Source organism: Herpailurus yagouaroundi, unplaced genomic scaffold (genome assembly GCF_014898765.1).
Source record: "Herpailurus yagouaroundi ecotype Mexico unplaced genomic scaffold, PumYag 184, whole genome shotgun sequence".
Classification (NCBI taxonomy): Eukaryota; Metazoa; Chordata; class Mammalia; order Carnivora; family Felidae; genus Herpailurus; species Herpailurus yagouaroundi.
The window spans coordinates 30,216,492-30,235,150 of record NW_024412415.1 but is presented as its reverse complement, the minus strand read 5'-3'; the positions used below and the strand labels follow the sequence as shown (position 1 = coordinate 30,235,150).

Here is an 18,659-nt window from a genome sequence, read left to right as displayed (position 1 = left end):
GAGTGTACCGGCCGGGGGTGGGGATCCCGGGGAGGGCAAGAGGTGTACCATGCCTTGAGGGTGTGATGGGATGCGCGGCGTTTCTCCTGGCACCCCCCTCCCCCACTTTAGGATGGGGTTCTGCCAACCTCTGGAGCATCTGTTTCTCAAATTTGAAGTAGACCCCTTCTGCTCGCCCGCCCGCGCGCGTTCAGGCCTCTTGACTTTGGAGCCGGAATGTGCTCACTTAGCAGAAAGCCTGGAAGAGGCACAAAATGCTCCTTTCGTTAAAAAGTGCCCCACACCCTACTCAGGTCTGCCGGGCACTGCCGCCTTCCCTACCTTCGGCTTTTCCTCCGGAGCCGGGTCGGGTTCCTTTCCGGCCTGTCGGGGGCTCCCGGAAGGGCCCGGGGGAGGGGCTGCTACTGTTGAAGCCCCCCTTCAGGGCGCGGAGCCAGCTGCCCCAGATGCAGGCCGCGAGAGACCCACGGTGTCACTGTCATTGTGCGGCCGCTTCCACCGGGGCATAAGCGGGGCTCATGGCCCTCCCGGAGCCGGGAGAACCTCGCGGCCCGCAGGGAAGCGGCCGGGGTGGAGAAATTCTCGTAGAAGTTGTTTTTGAAGTACTTCAATGTCTCGGTTGGTCGTTTGCCGGTTTTCCCAACTTGACTGAGATAGTTTTAAGGATGGCGCTTGTTTACCTTTACTTTGTTTATCAGGAGCTGTGAAAAAGAGTGTCATACCAGTCAAGGGATTCCGGAACAGAAACCATTTTCCTCTTCCCCCAAATCTTTAAGTGTCAGACTACAGGCTGGTTTCTGTTATTTTATTTTGACTTGTCAACTAAATAAATAAAAAAAGCCCCCCTTTTCCTGTATTTTAGGTTAATTATAAAAGCTCCTACCGTATACTTAAGGTATCTCTTTCGACAGTTTATTTCACAAAGAGGGATGAAATGAAGTAATGTGGGCAGCATTTATAAAGTGATACTTAAATGTAAAGGAGTGAATTTAGTCTCAAGACATTGTTAAACCTGAACTCCAGGAATTTGAGTTGGAAACATGTGAAAGTGACATTGAAATTCACTTATTTGACGTCTTTTTTTGAGGGCCTAATGTGTGCTGAGCCCTGTTGTGGTGCTGGAGATAGAGTGAGTAAGTCCTCAACTGCAAGTGTAAATCTACTGGAGCACACAAAGAATAATATCATTTCTAGGAGTTGGGAAAAAGGTGTGTGTTCTCTTTGGGCAGAGAAGGCTTCTTTGACACAGTTCTTCATCTGTTTCAATCAATTTTCCGGTAAAACTATGAATCATAGGCGGTGTGTGGTGATTTAAAATTTTAATGAATCATTAGGTGAAGCAACACAAATTAATGGCTTATTTAGGTATTATTATTTGTTACTATAAGTTTGCCGTAAGTTTTCAGAAGTGATCAAACCATTTTTACTGTAAATGAGTAAATTAAGCTTAAAACACGGGACATAACCTCATATCATTATAGAAGTAAATATTTTTACATGACAGTGAAACAGCTTGGTTTTCACATCAATTTAAGACTTTCTTAAGGCTTCATTACACAAAATGTTTCTTTTCCGTAGTAGAAACTCTAAGATTATACACTAGTCTTCAATATAGAGATTTTTTTAAGGACTTAAAAAACTCCGGAAAGGTTATTTTTATTTAGGATTCTTGAAAAGAGGAAAAGGGGCAAAAGAGAAAAATCAGAATTGAACTTCAGTTAGTTTATTATTCTTATAAACATAAAGTTAAGAATTTCAAAAATATCCATAAACAAAAAATTTAATCAAAATAGTCTCAACAAGAAATTATACAATGAAGTAAGAATAAAAAGATTTCAGAGCTCTCTTGAAATATAATGCTATTCTCTATCTCTGTCTGTCATGTTAGACTTTAACATTTTTAAATGGATGGCCCCTGGGTGGCTCAGTCCCTTAAGCATACAACTCTTGATTTTGGCTTAGGTCATGATCTTGAGATGGAGCCCTGAGTTGGACTCTGTGCTGAAGCCCTGACAGCTTGGAACCTGCTTGGGATTCTCTCTTTACCTCTCTCTCTGCCCCTTCCCCGCTTGCTCATGTGCAGTCTCTCTCAAAAATAAACATTTAAAAAAATAATAAAATTTTTATTTTTTCTTTTTTAAAATACAGAATCTTTTTTTTAATGTTTATTTATTTTGAGAGAGAGGGAGCATGAGCACGCGCAGGGGAGGGGCAGAGAGGGAGAGAAACAGGATCCTAAGTGGGCTCTGCTCTGACAGCGGAGAGCCTGATGCGGGGCTTGAACTCACGAACCAAGAGAGCATGACCTTAGCCAAAGTCAGACACTTAACTGACTGAGCCACCCAGGCCCCCATAAATAAAAATTTTAAATGGTAGTTTGAAGAAAAATTTGGTAAATTGTCATACTAGATACTGGATCTGTTTTCTTTTCCTGGTGGGCTATGTGTATCCTATTTAATGTGTTTTTTCACACTATGCTCTTTGAGTGAAACTTGTAGTAAAGGAGAAATTTTAAATATTTTTTTTCTACCCAAATTGCTGGTATTTTTCAATTTGTTATCTATTTTTGTACATATGTGTAAATACATACGTATTTTAAATGTGCTTTGCATACAGAACAATTAACATTCTAAATATGTGCATTCAGGAATGCTTGATTCCATTAACGAAACTGAATGACAGTACTTGGTCTGAATTTGGCTGTGAGAATTGTGGAATCACCTGTAATTCCCTTGATTTTTGGCTCCTTTAAGTTCATGTCCAGTGAAAGGGTGTCACCTCATGAGGGTGTAAATGTGAAGATGTTCATACATGTTGGTGCCCATCATAATTTTCATGATAGTTGCATAATGTGCCTATCTTAACAGGTTTTAGCTAGATTTTAAGTCTCGTTATTTAAATACAATACAAATTAGAATAAATGTTAGAGAATCTTTATTTCTGGAATCGCAAACTATTTCTTGATAAACATTTCTCTTTTCTTGGCATATTCCTCTTCAGACCAGCAGACTAGCCTTGCTGAAAACCCATGAAACATTTTTAAACTTGAGGAAAGCTATTATAGGAGTGATGGTATTTTTCTTTATTAAAAAGTATTCAGAATTCAGGAAACAATAATGGGCATAAATTGAATTTTTAAGACTAATAAAAGCAGTAAGCATCTACTAAGTTGATTGGCATTGTTTGTTTTTGTTGAAATTTTTTTCCAATTTTTGTTAGAGGTCTTTAGAGGCTAGGTGGTTAAGCAAGCCTTTAACTTGATTTGCCATTTCATCGATTGTTATACACTTAAATATTGTCACTAGAGAGAGATGATAATTTAAAATTTTTCGTTAGTTTCTAAAATTTAAAGATTAGTTTATCTTTTAAGCTGAATCATTTATGTTTTAGAGAAAGCTTGGTTTAAGATTGAATATAGAAATTCAAATATTTAAAAGTTGAATAAATTACTCTGCTAGTTCTTAATAGCTCTAAAATCAAGGTACCTTATTCTGCTGTTTCTTTTTAAAGCAGATCTAAAACTCAAAGTTTTATCCGTATGACAAAAGCTTTCTAAATGGTTTAGCTTTTAACTGTCTTCTCTTGTTGCTGCCAAGTATTCTTTCGAAATATACTTTTCAGAAATACTTCCCTTTTTGGCTTTTGTAGGGGTTCTTCACCTGAAGTTCACAGGCCTCCAGAGTGTCCAGGGATAGAATTCAGAAGTTCCTGTAACTTTATTTTCACTAATCACTAACTGAAATGTAGCATTTCCTTCAATTTTGAACGTAGGCAACAACCCCCAGTAGTATTAGCAGTATCTATGAATTTGTTACCAATCAAAATCACAAATATTTTTGTGTCATGCTACAGTTGTTCATATCTCAAAAAATCGTTTATACTTTTTACTACTTTGAAATCATGGTAGTTATTTAAAAAGCTTTTAAATCTTATTTAATTATGTTAATTAAAAAGCATATTTTATTTTATTTTTTATTTTATTATTATTTTTTTCCATCATAAGTGTACTCTTTAACCCCCAACACCTGTTTCACCAATCCTCTCACCCACCTCCCCTCTAGTAACCATCAGTTTTGTTCTCTATATTTAAGAGTCTGTTTCTTTGTTTCTCTCTCTCTCTTTCTTTTTCCTTTGCTCATTTGTTTCTTAAATTCCACATGAGTGAAATCATATGGTGTGATCTGACTGACTTATTTTGCTTAGCTTAATACTCTCTAGGTTTTTTTTGTTTGTTTGTTTTTTGTTTTTAACATTTATTTTGAGAGAGAGAGCAAGTGAGTGAGCAAGAGGGCAAGGGGCAGGGAGAAAAGGAGAGAGAATCCCAAGCAGGCTCTGTGCTGTCAACACAGAGCCCAATACAGGGCTCAAGCCATGAGATCATGACCTGAGCCAAAATCTAGAGTCGGATGCTTAACCCACTGAGTCACCTGGTGCCCTAATACTTTCTAGTTCTATCCATGTCTTTGCAAATGGCAAGATTTCATTCTTTTTTATGGTTGAATGAGTGATTGTGTGTGTGTGTGTGTGTGTGTGTATCATCTCTTCTTTATCCATTCATCTATCGATAAACACTTGGACTGCTCCCATACTTTGGTAAATAATATTGCAATAAACATAGGGGTGTATCCTTTTGAATTAGTGACTTTGTATTATTTGGGTAAATACCCAGTAGTACTTGGTACTGGATGATAGGGTAGTTCTATTTTTAATGTTGTGAGGAACATCATACTGTTTTCCACAGTAGCTGCACTTGCTTGCATTCCCACGAACAATGCAATAGGGTTTCTTTTGTTCCACATCCTTGCCAATGCTTGTTGTTTTTTATGTTGTTGATTTTAGCTAATCTGACAGGTGTGAGGTGATATCTCATTGTAGTTTTGATCTGTATTTTCCTAAAGATGACTGATGTTAAACATCTTAGCATTTGCCCGTTGGGTCATCTGGATGTCTTCTTTGGAGAAATGTCTGTTCAAGTCTTCTGTCCATTTTTTAATTGGATTGGTTTTTGGGTGTTTAGTTGTATTAGTTCTTTATATATTTTGGATACTAACCCTTTATTGGATATATCATTTGCAAATGTTGTCTCCCATTCAGTGGGTTGCCATTGACTGTTTCCTTTGCTGTGCAGAAACTTTTTATTTTGTTGTAGACCCAATAGTTTATTTTTTGCTTTTGTTTTCCTTGCCTCAGAAGACCTATCTAGAAAAATATTGCTATGGCTGATGTCTGAGAAATTACTGCTTGTGCTGTCTTCAAGGATTTTTTTATGATTTCAGGTTTCACATTTAGGTCTTTAATCCATTTTGAGTTTATTTTTGTGTGTGGTGAAAGAAAGTGATCCAGTTTCATTCTTTTGCATGTGGCTGTCCAGTTTTCCCAACACCCTTTGGGATGTTGACAGTTGAAGAGACTTTTTCCCATTGTGCATTCATTCCTGCTTTGTTGAAGATTAATCGACCATATAATTTTGGGTTTATTTCTAGGTTTTTCTTTCTGTTTTATTGACCTATGTGTCTATTTTTATGCCCATACCATACTGTTTTAATTACTGCGGCTTTGTAATATAACTTGAAGTCTGGAATTGTGATCTTTCCAGTTTTCTTTTTAAAGATTGCTTTAGGTATTTGAGGTCTTTGGTGGTTTCATACAAATTTTAGGATTGTTTATTCTAGTTACTTGAAAAATGCTGTTGGTATTTTCATAGGGATTGCATTAAATCTGTAGATTGCTTTGGATAGTATGGACATTTTAACAATATTTGTCTTCCAGCCCATGAACATGGAATGTCTTTCCATATCTTCACATCGTCTTGAATTTCTTTCATCAGCGTTTTATAGTTTTCAGCATACAGGTCTTTCTTTCACCTCTTTAGTTAAGTTTATTCCTAGATATTTTATTGTTTATGGTGCAATTGTAAATGGGATTGTTTCCTTAATTTCTCTTCCTGTTGTTTCACTTTTTTGGTGTATATGGAATGCAACAGATTTCTGTACATTGCTTTGTATCCTGTGACTTTACTGAATTCATTTATCAGTTCTGGTAGTTTTACGGTGGAATCTTTAGGGTTTTCTACATGTACTATACATGTCATCTACAAGTAGAGTTTTACTTCTTTTTTACCAACATGGATGCCTTATCTTCTTTATTTTGTCTAATTGCTGTGGCTAGGACTTCCAGTACTATGTTAAATAAAAGTGGTGAGAGTGGACATCCTTATCTTCCCCCTGACCTCAGAGGAAAAGCTCTCCATTTTCCACCAATTAAGTATGATGTTGGCAAGAAGCATATTTTAAAAATATTTTGGGGGCGCCTGGGTGGCGCAGTCGGTTAAGCATCCGACTTCAGGCATGTCACGATCTCGCGGTCCGGGAGTTCGAGCCCCGCGTCGGGCTCTGGGCTGATGACTCAGAGCCTGGAGCCTGTTTCCGATTCTGTGTCTCCCTCTCTCTCTGCCCCTCCCCCGTTCATGCTCTGTCTCTCTCTGTCCCAAAAAATAAATAAATGTTGAAAAAAAAAATTTTTTTTTTTAAAATATTTTGATAACTACTTCAATACAGTTGGTTTCCTTTGTTATGTATTTTATTCTATACATTTATAAACATTCTGAGAAGGGGTCCATCCGTACCCTTCACCAGACTCCCAAAGGGGTTCATGGCATAAAAAGGATTTAAAAATCCTGGTTAGGTTGTTACAGTGATTTCTGTGAAGATTTTAGAGGATTGGTGAGTTACTAATCGTTTATACTGTTCAATACAGTAGTTTAAAAAGTGTGGTCCCAGACCAACATCATCAGTATAACCTGGCATTTTGTTGGAAATGCATTCTTGGTGGGGGTGGGGGGCACCTGGGTGGCTTGGTGGATGGAGCTTCTGACTCTTGATTTTGCCTCAAGTTATGCTCCTAGGGTCATGGGACTGAGCCCTGTGTCAGGCTCTTCACTGAGCATGGAGCCTGCTTAAGATTCTCTCTCTCTCTCTTTCTCTCTGTCTCTTTTTCTCTTTCTTTTCCCCTCCCTCTCCCTTTGCTGCTTCCCTGCCCCTGCTAAAAGAAAATAATTTATCCTGCTTTAAAAAAAAAAAAAGAAAAGAAATGCATTCTTGGGGACAACCTGGATGGCTCAGTCAGTTAGTTAAGTGTCCAACTTTGTCTCAGTTCATGATCTCACAGTTTGTGAGTTTGAACCTGGCATTAAACTCTGCTTAGAGCTTGGAGCCTGGAGCCTGTTTTGGATTCTGGCTCTCTGGCTCTGTCTCTCTCTCTCTCTGCCCCTCCCCTGCTTGTGCACAGTGCACTCTGTCTCTCGCTCTTGCTCTCGCTCTCTCAAAAATAAACAAAACAAAAAAAGAAATGCTTTATTGGATCCCACCTGCAACCTTCTGAGTCAGAACCAGGGAATACCCCTTGCAATCCGTGCTATGCATAGAATGTTAAAACTGCATCAGAGCCAGCCAAGAAATTCTCAAATTTAGAAATTTAAATGACATGAACATGTTTTTCAGACGGTATTTTTTTATGGTAACTGTATGATTGCATTGGTTTTATATGTTACTTGGTAAGTTATTTAAGTGAAGGACTTATTTTTCTTTCTATTCAGAATAAGTAGACTTTGAAAGGTTCTTGTTCGTAATTTTTATTTCTCTTAAATTTTTGAAGATAATTTATTTTCAGCTTATTTTCTAATAATATTAGCTATGATAAATTGTTAAACACAATTTTAAAAGATGTATTTTAATTTTTTTTTTAACGTTTATTTATTTTTGAGACAGAGAGAGACAGAGCATGAACGGGGGAGGGGCAGAGAGAGAGGGAGACACAGAATCTGAAGCAGGCTCCAGGCTCTGAGCCATCAGCCCAGAGCCCAACGCGGGGCTCAAACCCATGGACCGGGAGATCGTGACCTGAGCTGAAGTCGGACGCTTAACCGACTGAGCCACTCAGGCGCCCCAAAAGATGTATTTTATTGTAAATGGGAATTAATACACTGTGTGTGATACTTGAAGGTTAAGTTTTATTCTATGTATCCAAGTACATAGTCTGATATAAAGCTTGTTGTAACTGTAGTTTTTTTTTTGGGAATACGTTGTAATGGTTTGATTAAAAAGTTATACTTGTTACATAGATTATAGTAAATTATTTTATTATGCTACCATTCATTTTAATTTATGGATGTTTTAAAACATGCAAAATGGTACGAGGGACACCCAAATACCCATCACCTAGTCTTAACATCCATTAAATTTCGTATTTTTTTATTTAGAGAAAGACAGAAACAGTGTGAGTGGGGATGGGCAGAGAGAGAGAGGGAGACAGAGAATCTCACAAACTGTGAGATCATGACCAAAGAGTTGGATGCTTAACTGACTGAGGTCATCCAGGCACCTCAAGTTTCTCTATTCTTCATTTCATCTATCACTTTCCCCCATTGCTTTTCTAGATTTGCTTTTTAGATTGACATATTAAACCATATTATGTTTAATCATATTATGTCCTTTGAAAATCATTAATGTTTGGCTTAAAATTCATGAACTACTTTAAATCTCATTCTAATGAGAGTAATAGCTATCATTTACTGCAAAAAAATGGCAAATGTTATGCTTGAGAAAGTTTGAAATGTCTTTTGAAAACATCACTTAGAAGAAAAACATCAAATGTATTTTAATATTGATATCCATTAATTAAGCATTAATTGATCAGCACTAATTAGCTTAATTAGCATTTAGCAGCATTTTACAGTCTATGGATTAGGGACTAGAGTGTCATAAATCTTATTCCTTTTTTAGTGTTTGTGAATTCTGTAGAGATGAGAAACTTTGTATCTTTCCTGTTAAGTTTGATGTTTTTATTTTTGTTAGAAACTAGTTCTAACAGTGTACACAAATGTTTTGGAAAACTGGAGTTATTAAAGTCAGTCAGTTATATAACTAAACAATTGCTTTTGAGTTGTTAAAAGGATGTAATTTTAAACCAATTTTTGGGGGGGTGGGAGGGAGGAGAGGGTGGGTGATGGGTATTGAGGAGGGCACCTTTTGGGATGAGCACTGGGTGTTGTATGGAAACCAATTTGACAATAAATTTCATATATAAAAAAATAAAAAAAATAAAAAATAAAAATAAATAAATAAATAAACCAATTTTTGTGTTTGGATATAGTACATGCATATGTGCATGATCTCTTAAAAGCCCTAACTTGTAAAGAAATAAGAATTTAAAGCCTGGGTTGAGAATTTTGCAGGGAACAAAACGAGGGAGATAAAATCAGTTTCTTAAATTTATTTAAGTATTAATGCCCTTCCCCCTTTTTGTTATCACCTCCTAATGGCTGTGATAAACTGCTGGAAAACTTCTTTCTTTGGCGATTCATTATAATTCACTAATGTATGTTAACTTATGCAGGGTTCTGAGTAGCCCTACAATATTCAGTACTGAATCTGTGGAATTTTGTTTGATCTAAGATCATTTGATTTTCTTGTGTAGGGAACACTCTTTTAAAGACCAACTTGGGAAATGCTGCCTTACATTATGGCTCTTTTGCCATTGACTATAGTTTATTTAGGAGTTTATTTTGTATTTATATGAGAAAAAAAAACAGGGTTCAGCCAACAGTGATCTTTTGATGGACCAAGTCTGGCCACACCCATTTGTTTACATATTGTTTGTTTGTTTTCATGTTACAGACAGAGTAGTTGGAACTGAGACTAGATGGCCCAGAAAGCTGAAAATATTTACCATCCCGGTGCTTTACAGAAAAAGTCTGCCACATAAGTCAGGGGTTAACCTATATCCTTTTTAATAATCTTAACTTCAAATATGGTAAGGGGCACCTGGGTGGCTCATTCAGTTGAGCATCCAACTCTTGATTTCAGTTCAGGTCATGATCTCACACTTTGTGAGTTCAAGTCCCACATCAGGCTTTGCACTGACAGTGTGGAGCCTGCTTGGGATTCTCTCTCCTCTCTCTGCCCCTCCCCTGCTCACGCTCTTTCTCCCTCAAAATAAATAAATAAACATTAAAAATTTAAAAAAATACATGGTAAAGGTTAAAATATTTGAAAGCAAGATAGTGGTTATAGTGTTTACTAAAATTTTTATAGGATTGAAATGTTTCATTAAAACACATGTGTTTATGTCAATTGCTTATTCTCACTGATAGAAATAATAAAAGAAGAATTAGAATATAGGGTGTAAATGGCCTTTTTCCCCTACAGATTAGGCAGATGTTGAACTGCTCATCTCTCACACTTTTTTTTTTTTCCCAACGTTTTTATTTATTTTTGGGACAGAGAGAGACAGAGCATGAACAGGGGAGGGGCAGAGAGAGAGGGAGACACAGAATCGGAAACAAGCTCCAGGCTCCAAGCCATCAGCCCAGAGCCTGACGCGGGGCTCGAACTCACGGACCGCGAGATCGTGACCTGGCTGAAGTGGGACGCTTAACCGACTGCGCCACCCAGGCGCCCCTCATCTCTCACACTTTCAAAGAGCCACTCATTGCAATAACCCAAATGGTCTTTCCTCACTATCAAAGGACAGGCCCAGAAAGAAACATCTTTATTTACCAGAGGCCCAGGTCTGGCCTATTTTTAAAGGGGCTTTGCCTCTGATGATGTCACCATTTACCATTTTGTTACACCTCTGTGAAAACGACAGTTTTTTCAACCTTTATACTTAAGGAATTTTTGTTTTCAGGGGATTTACTGAAGGCATGTTAATGTTTGATGTGTAGACTAATAAATCTCATTGTATTTCTAGGTATATCTTGTGGTCGCATTCATATACCTGTTTTAGGAAGGCTCGGGACCTTTGAAACTCAGATTCTACGAAGAGCTCCCTTTCGAACCTTTACGGAAACACCAGCATACTTTGCATCAAAAGATGGGATAAGTAAAGATGGCTCTGGAGATGGAAATAAGGTATCTTATCTTTATTGGAATATATACATATTTTTTGAGTTCCTTCCTTCAAACAATTAAATGTAATAATAGTTTTCTCTATTCCATTGGTTTATATGTTTTCTGTAGGAAATGTGAAATATATAAAATCAGGTGAAGAATTTTATGTAATTGTATTTTGTGTTTTAGTTTCAACCATAAATTAGTTATATAAGTATTGCACTTAGCATTAACTAAAATTCTTAACACTCCAAAGTATTAAGAAGCTTCATTAAATCTATGCAGTCTGGGGGCGCCTGGATGGCGCAGTCGGTTAAGCGTCCGACTTCAGCCAGGTCACGATCTCGCGGTCCGTGAGTTCGAGCCCCGCGTCAGGCTCTGGGCTGATGGCTCAGAGCCTGGAGCCTGTTTCCGATTCTGTGTCTCCCTCTCTCTCTGCCCCTCCCCCGTTCATGCTCTGTCTCTCTCTGTCCCCAAAAAAATAAATAAACGTTGAAAAAAAATTTTTTTTTAAATCTATGCAGTCTGTAGGATTAAATTAGGAATAGCCGTCTTTTTCACAACTCTTAACAATTCATGATAGTATAAACCCCACCTCATTCTCTACCTAAAAATTTTGGGTATCTCTACAACTTAATGTTGGGCTACTCTGTAGCTAGCAAGTAGATGATCAGTGATTGTATTGGATCAAGGAATTATTATCAATTTTTTTCATTATGTGAATTTCACTAACACTTGAGCTAATGTTATATATAAGACAAAATGCTAGGTGCTTTGATATCCACACTTAATCCTAACAATGACTCTCTAAAGTAGGTAAAATTATCCCCATTTTAGAGATGAGAAAATCCCCATTTTAGAGATTGAAGAAAGTTATGAATCACTACTTGTCATGATAGTAGCTCCTGATACAGTTTCACTGAAATGTATTTTACCTGTAGTAACTTTTTTTCCTAGTGTTGATTGAGTCATGGAAAGAAAGCTGTTTATTATATATGCTGGCTCATACCATGTAAAGCAGGACTACAGATAAATACATGTGTTTACCAGAACTGGTTTTGTTTTTGTGGTAAATGGATCTTTTGATACTAGTAATAGAGTTATAAATAATACTAATAATTCCACTCTAGAAATTATAAAAATTATAAGATTAATTACAAGCTAACATGCTTATATTTAACTTACCTATAAATTGGTTGCCTGAAAGTAATAATTGACACTCTTTTTTTCTCCTGTATGAACATTAGAAATCAGCAAGTGAGGGAAACAGTAAAAAATCAGGCTCTGGGAGTTCAGGGAAAGGTGGAAACCAGCTGCGTTGTCCTAAATGTGGCGACTTGTGCACTCATGTAGAGACCTTCGTGTGTAAGTATTACTTCCTCTGTTGTTTTTCTTCCTTACCTTTTCTACAAATCACAAATTGCATAGAAATGTGTAAATTACATAAACCAGAGTTATGTTCTTCCTGAACTTAACATGATTCTCCCTTATGTTCACCAGATACTAAAAATCCCCATAACTGGTAATACTTTGCAATGTGGTATAAGAAATAATTTAAGAAAACTATTTATTTCTTTATTTTCCATGTGTGTGTTTATTTCAAATTTGGATTTTGTGAGTGTTCAAATTTGAGCTATAGGAGAACCAAGGCGTATTTATTCTGTTATTACTCTATTCTTCAAATACCTGTTGAGCATCTCATATAGCTGGAGAGGTCGGTCATTCAAATATTAAGGTGTTTTCCCTCGCTGAGGAACCAGAGGAACTAAACCCTTAATTCTATAAAGTGTGTGATAATTATTAATGATTCAGACACTGAGAGAAGGAAGAAATCAACAGTCCCACTTTTGCTGTTAGTGTCAGCAGTAACTCTCTGAAATACAAAGATGCTACTACAGATCTTTTGTTTCATGAATCAAACAACTCATTTCCTACATGATTAGAGGTAATGGTAATTCAAGAGTAAATTATGTTACACTACCATGTCAGCCTTTCTGTATAGTCAAACTGAAAAGGTCATTGGTGAGATTTGTCAGAAGTTTCAGTTTCTGATGATTAGCTGCAGAGGATTCTCTATATGCTATCCCAAATATTGAGATCTCAGTTAAGTTTTATGTTTATTATTAATACTAATTGGCCACTGTATGAGAAAGTACTATATGTAGCATGTTTTTACAATTTTTGGAAAGACTTTTAAAGTCGTTCCATTCTATAGGTGGAATGTTTGAGATTCTCTTTGTGGTTTTGCCTCATAAGAGATCAAAGAGAGGAATCAGTCTGAATGAATACTAATTTGGTTGCAACATAAAATGAAAGTGGTAGAACTAGATGATAAAACTTCTAAATAACATTTGCTATTAACAAATCTGGTATGAAGCGATAAAATTCTTTTAGAGAGTCTGAGAATTGCTCAGTTCATAATGGCAATGTCCTATTGGCATACATTTTTAATCAAGAATTTTCTTTTTTTTTCCAGAGAAAGATTTCAATCTTTGTAGACTTAAAGAATAATTTCTTAGAGTAGAAAAGGAAAGAAACTAATATTTAATAAATGCCAGTATATATAATTTTATTCTCACAATCTTACTTTTGTCAGGAGAGAGCATATCCTCATTTTCTTAGCTTAGTGAAGAAGCTAAGATTTTAGCAAGTGTAAGTAACTCATCCAGGGTCACAGAGCAGTGAAGATTTGCTATTCAGAAGTTCCTATTCCATACATTTTTACCAACTGGAATTCTCTAGGGATAGATGAAATTTATTTTTCTTCTACACAGTGTTTTCAAAACTTGACAGGTTGTATTAATCATTGAGGGTGGTTGGTTGTGGTTTTTTTGAGAGAGAGAATCCTAAGTAGGCTCCTCACTGTCAATGCAAAGCCCAATGTGAGGCTTAATCTCACAAACCTGAGATCATGACCTGAGCTGAAATCAAGAGTCAGATGCTTAGCTTAACTGAGCCAGCTGGGCACTGAGCCCCCCAGGCACCCCAAGGTGGTTCTTGAACATACAGATTCTCTCCTTCCCTGGAGATAAGATTCTGTAGATGTTGGGTGGTATCCTAGAATATGTATGTTTAACAATGAGACCAAGTGTGGAAAACACGATTTTTAATATTATCTAATCAACTTAGGGCTGAAGTGGTTTCCTTTGAGAATTCTAATTGGGGAGAGGGGATGTGGAAGTAGAGAATAGGGAAGAAAAGAGTAAAAGAAGAGTAGATCCTTATAAATAATTTAGTAAGCAAATATCTGTTGAGACTGACACTGCCAGGCTCAGAAAATAAACAGAGATGAACATGACACTGTCTTATCCTCTGGAACTTTACTCCATAGGAGTGGTAGGCCCTCAACAGTGAGATGAGGCCCTCCTCTCTTGGTTTTATTCACCCATAGTACAAGTCTCTTCAGAATGCATCTCTTTTGGATGCTGAGGATCTTCTGTGTCTACTCACTGAAAATTGGAGAATTTTGTTGAATCTTGGGCCATTCATTTTGTTTGCCATCTGCATTTATTTAGTTACTGGTTCATAAACATCTTTTTATGTGCTTTTTGGTCACTTGTAGTTCTTTTGTGAATGGCCTGTTTAGATTTTTTTTTTTTTTGAAGTTTATTTATTATTGAGAGTCAGAGCATGAGCATGGGAGGGGCAGAGAGAGGAGGAGACACAGAATCTGAAGCAGGCCCCAGACTCTGAGCTGTCAGCACAGAGCCCGACACAAGCACTCAAACCCACAAACCGTGAGATCATGACCTGAGCCCATTGGATGCTCAACCGACTGAGGCACCCAGGCACCCCATGAATGGCATGTTTAGATAACTATCTACTTTTTTTGGTCATTTTTAATTATTTTTAATTACCTGAGGAATGTATGTGTGTATCTTCCTTTATAAAAAAAAAAGGTAGAACTTTGTAGGTAAAAGTTAAAGATACATTTCTGCAATGTGTCTTCATCAAACATGTAACTTTTAAAAAGCATAAATGGTATCAAATTGTTCATGTTTTTACCAATTTTATTTCGCCTCAGCAATTTAAAAAAAATTTTTTTTAATGTTTATTTCTGAGACAGAGATAGAGCATGAGTGGGGGAGGGGCAGAGAGAGAGGGAGACACAGAATCCGAAGCAGGCTCCAGGCTCTAAGCTGTCAGCACAGAGCCCGACGCGGGGCTCGAACTCACAAACCGTGAGATCATGACCTGAGCTGAAGTCGGTCACTCAACCGACTGAGCCACCCAGGTGCCCCTCGCGTCAGCAATTTTTTTAGAGTTGTATGCTGATATATACAGGTCTAGTCCTTTCCTTTTAAGGTGTACATTTCAGGGGTTTTTAGTATATTCATCAAGTTTTAGATCTATCACTACTATCTAATTCCAGAACGTTTTTGTCACCCTAAAGAGAAGCTCCATCCCCCTTAAGTAGTCACTTTCTACCCCTTTCCCTCCCCTCCCTGGCAACCATAAACCTACTTGCTGTCTTTATGGATTTGTCTATTCCAGGTATTTCATATAAATAGAATTATACAATATGCTGGCTTCTTTTGCCTTCATCTTTCAGGTTTCCAGGGTTCATCTGTGTTCTCTTATGTATCAGTATTTCATTGCTTTTTGTGGCTGATAGTATTCCTTGTGTATCCACTCATCATTGATGGACATTTGAGCTGTTGCTGCTTGTTGACTACTATGAATAATGCTACTGTGAACATTTGTATACCAGTTTTTGTGTGTACATGTTTTTACTTTTCTTGGGTATATGCTTAGGAGTAGAATTGCTGAGTGAAATGGTAAGTTTGTGTTTAGTTTTTTAAGAAACTACCAAACTTTACATCAGCTATAGAATAACCTATGTTATTCTGTCCATTTGACAACCTGACTAGCAATGTATGAGGGTTCTAATTTCTCAACATGTTCTTTAACACTGCTCTTTTTTATTGCAACCATCATAGAGATATAAAGTGGCATCTCATTGTGGTTTCGATTTGCATTTCTCTAATGACTAAAGATGTTAAGCAGTTTTTTCATGGGCTTATTGGCCATTTGTGTATCATCTTGTAGAAAAGACTGTTTAAATCCTTTGTCCATTTTTAAATTGGGTTATCTTTTTGTTGTTAAGTTACAAAGAGTTCTTTATATATTCTGAATACTAGACCTTTATCCAGATGTATGATTTGCGAACATATTCTTTCATTCTATGGGTAGTTCTTTCCTATAAATACCGTATAGCAGGAGTCAACAAACTTTTATTATGAAAGGCCAAATAGTAAATATTTTAGGCTTTGTGGGCCCTGTAGTCAGTGTTGCAACTCTTCTCCTTTGCTGTTATGGGGAGAAAGCAATCATAGACAATGTAAACAAATGAGGATCGCTGTGTTCCTATAAAACTTTGTATAAAGACACTGAAATTTAGGGGCGCCTGGTGGCGCAGTCGGTTAAGCATCCAACTTCAGCCAGGTCACGATCTCGCGGTCCGTGAGTTCGAGCCCCGCGTCGGGCTCTGGGCTGATGGCTCAGAGCCTGGAGCCTGTTTCTGATTCTGTGTCTCCCTCTCTCTCTGCCCCTCCCCCGTTCATGCTCTGTCTCTCTCTGTCCCAAAAAAATAAATAAACGTTAAAAAAAAATTTAAAAAAAAAAAAGACACTGAAATTTGAATTTCATATAACTTTTATTGTCATTTTTTCCCAAAGTGTAAGAACTATTAGCTCATGGACCTGTCTGTATATATTCCATCTCACATGTATATGTAGGGATTTTTATGTTCTCTTACTGTGGTATTATTCTTGTTTGACTTTGTGGAAATAAAATACCATTTTTATAGATAGCATTATGAATGCATAGAAAGTCATCAGGAATTGAAGTAAGAATAATATCTAAGAAATATTTTATTATAAGGACAAATGTATATTGTTCTTCAGTTTTCTTTTGCCTATTTAAATAATAACTTGTCAAATGTGAATAGTCTCCCCACTTTTATTTATTTTAGTTGTTTTTATTTTTATGTATATAATACTTTTTGAAGGCTTACTGTACTTACATGTCTTAATACAGTAGGAATTAAACTTTTCTGTTTGGTTTGGAGATTTAATGTTGGGCCCTGAAACATGTTCGAAATCATGAAGAACTTTCATTTCAACAAATATGAGAGAGTTTTTACTGAGGTAGTCTATTGTTGGCATATAATACATGTTGGCATATAATACATGTTGGCATATAATACATGGCATGTTTACTGGGATTAGTATTCTGTATGTAAAAGAATATAGTATACTTGTAGTAATCATTTAAAGGAAAGTTTATTCCCTGACAATTCAACAAAATTAGATTTTGCCACTTGTCTGTATGAGTAAAAAAATAAGCATTGCAGTGCTTGTATTATTATTTTTTTTTCTGAGACAGCATTTTGATAAATAAAATTAACCTGGGTATACATTGAACATGTTCCATCGTCAAATTGGTATTGTGATATTCAAATAGAATGTAAATAACTCATCTGTGGTAAGCAAAAAGGAATGAGATTTGTTGGTGTTTAGTCTCTTTCCCTTTGACCTAATTTCTTTAGAGAAATATTTTGTTCTTATGTTCTCAGGCCAGATTTTCCTGTCAAACAGCCTGAACTAGATCAGAGGATTCTCTGCCCTTTAATCCTTGCCCTGTTGACCATCAGTAACAATTGTAAGATGAAGCTTCATTTTAGAGTAAAGGCCATTGACTATCTTTCCCAATGGTGGGAAATGGTGATAATGTATTGGGGCTTGTGTAAACCAAAGGTACTTGGAATAGTTTGGTCTTTTTCTTGAGGTAAGCATTTATAGGTGATTAATACAAAGAAAACTTGGATGATCTCTTTCCTAGTTTAAAATTTGCTGCTAGAGTTTATCCAGACGTATTTTTGATTGGCCTTGTGTTTAAGAATAGACAAATAAGCATTAGATTGAATTAATAATTAGATTTATTTTTGAAATATGGAATTAATTGTCTGGGTTTTTTTTAATATAGATTATTTTGTGAGATTTAGGTGTGCTTACCAGTACAGTTTTTCTTGTTATCTATGAATAGGTAGTTACACTATTCCCATAAGAGAGATTCTCATAGATTTAAATATTCTTCTTTGCAGTTTTTCTAGTTAGATTACACAGAGGTTAATACAAAAATGTATTACCCAGACCTACCAACCTGTAACTAATTCCTATGTATCTTTTGTTCTGTATCTGTTAGTAATCTGTGTGAGAGTCTCTTCTGTGCTGCTTTCCAAGGTACCTTTACCATTAGTAGGGGTAGGCTTAGAGAAGGTTAAGAGTTTATGTCCATATACATATATCCTGCAGCTGTGTTTTAAAAGGAGATAAAAAAAATCCACTTGGGTTTAACATAGGTTATTCTATAGCTGATGCATTGGAATTGAGACACTTTTTTTACCCTCATTTTTAATTGTTATTTTATTGTTTTCAAAAGCTGTATGATTATCTATAAGTCAGTATGAGTGAGAATGTTATTTTGTTAGTTTCTTAGTGGTTTTTAGGCTAAAGAAATAAGAACTAGTGGAGTTGTTAAAGATAAAAACTAGGAAGGCATAAAACAATTTTATGTTTACCAAATCATGGTTTTAAAAATGCTCATAGGACTGCTGGGAATTTATCCAAGGGACACAGGAGTGCTGATGCATAGGGGCACTTGTACCCCAATGTTCATAGCAGCACTCTCAACAATAGCCAAATTATGGAAAGAGCCTAAATGTCCATCAACTGATGAATGGATAAAGAAATTGTGGTTTATATACAC

The 18,659-nt window shown here is 36.5% G+C and overlaps 1 protein-coding gene and 1 long non-coding RNA gene across 4 annotated transcripts in view; one reads left to right on the top strand and one right to left on the bottom strand.

The window, feature by feature from the left end:
• LOC121041849 (uncharacterized) overlaps nt 1-497 on the bottom strand; it is a 65,678-nt gene extending 65,181 nt beyond the window's left edge. The window contains exon 1 of one of the 2 annotated variants that reach the window (XR_005795869.1): nt 322-497. This is a non-coding gene — a long non-coding RNA (uncharacterized LOC121041849). The remainder of the gene's footprint in view (nt 1-321) is intronic. The other variant, XR_005795867.1, reaches the window with a different exon arrangement.
• Nucleotides 1-18,659, top strand: part of CLPX (caseinolytic mitochondrial matrix peptidase chaperone subunit X) — a 42,333-nt gene that overhangs the window by 317 nt on the left and 23,357 nt on the right. The window contains exons 1-3 of one of the 2 annotated variants that reach the window (XM_040492995.1): nt 504-618; nt 10,750-10,910; nt 12,137-12,254. In XM_040492995.1, the coding sequence (XP_040348929.1) occupies nt 519-618; nt 10,750-10,910; nt 12,137-12,254 (379 nt within the window). In that variant the 5' untranslated portion in view covers nt 504-518. Of the gene's footprint in view, nt 1-503; nt 619-10,749; nt 10,911-12,136; nt 12,255-18,659 lie in introns of those variants that run through there. The other variant, XM_040492996.1, reaches the window with a different exon arrangement.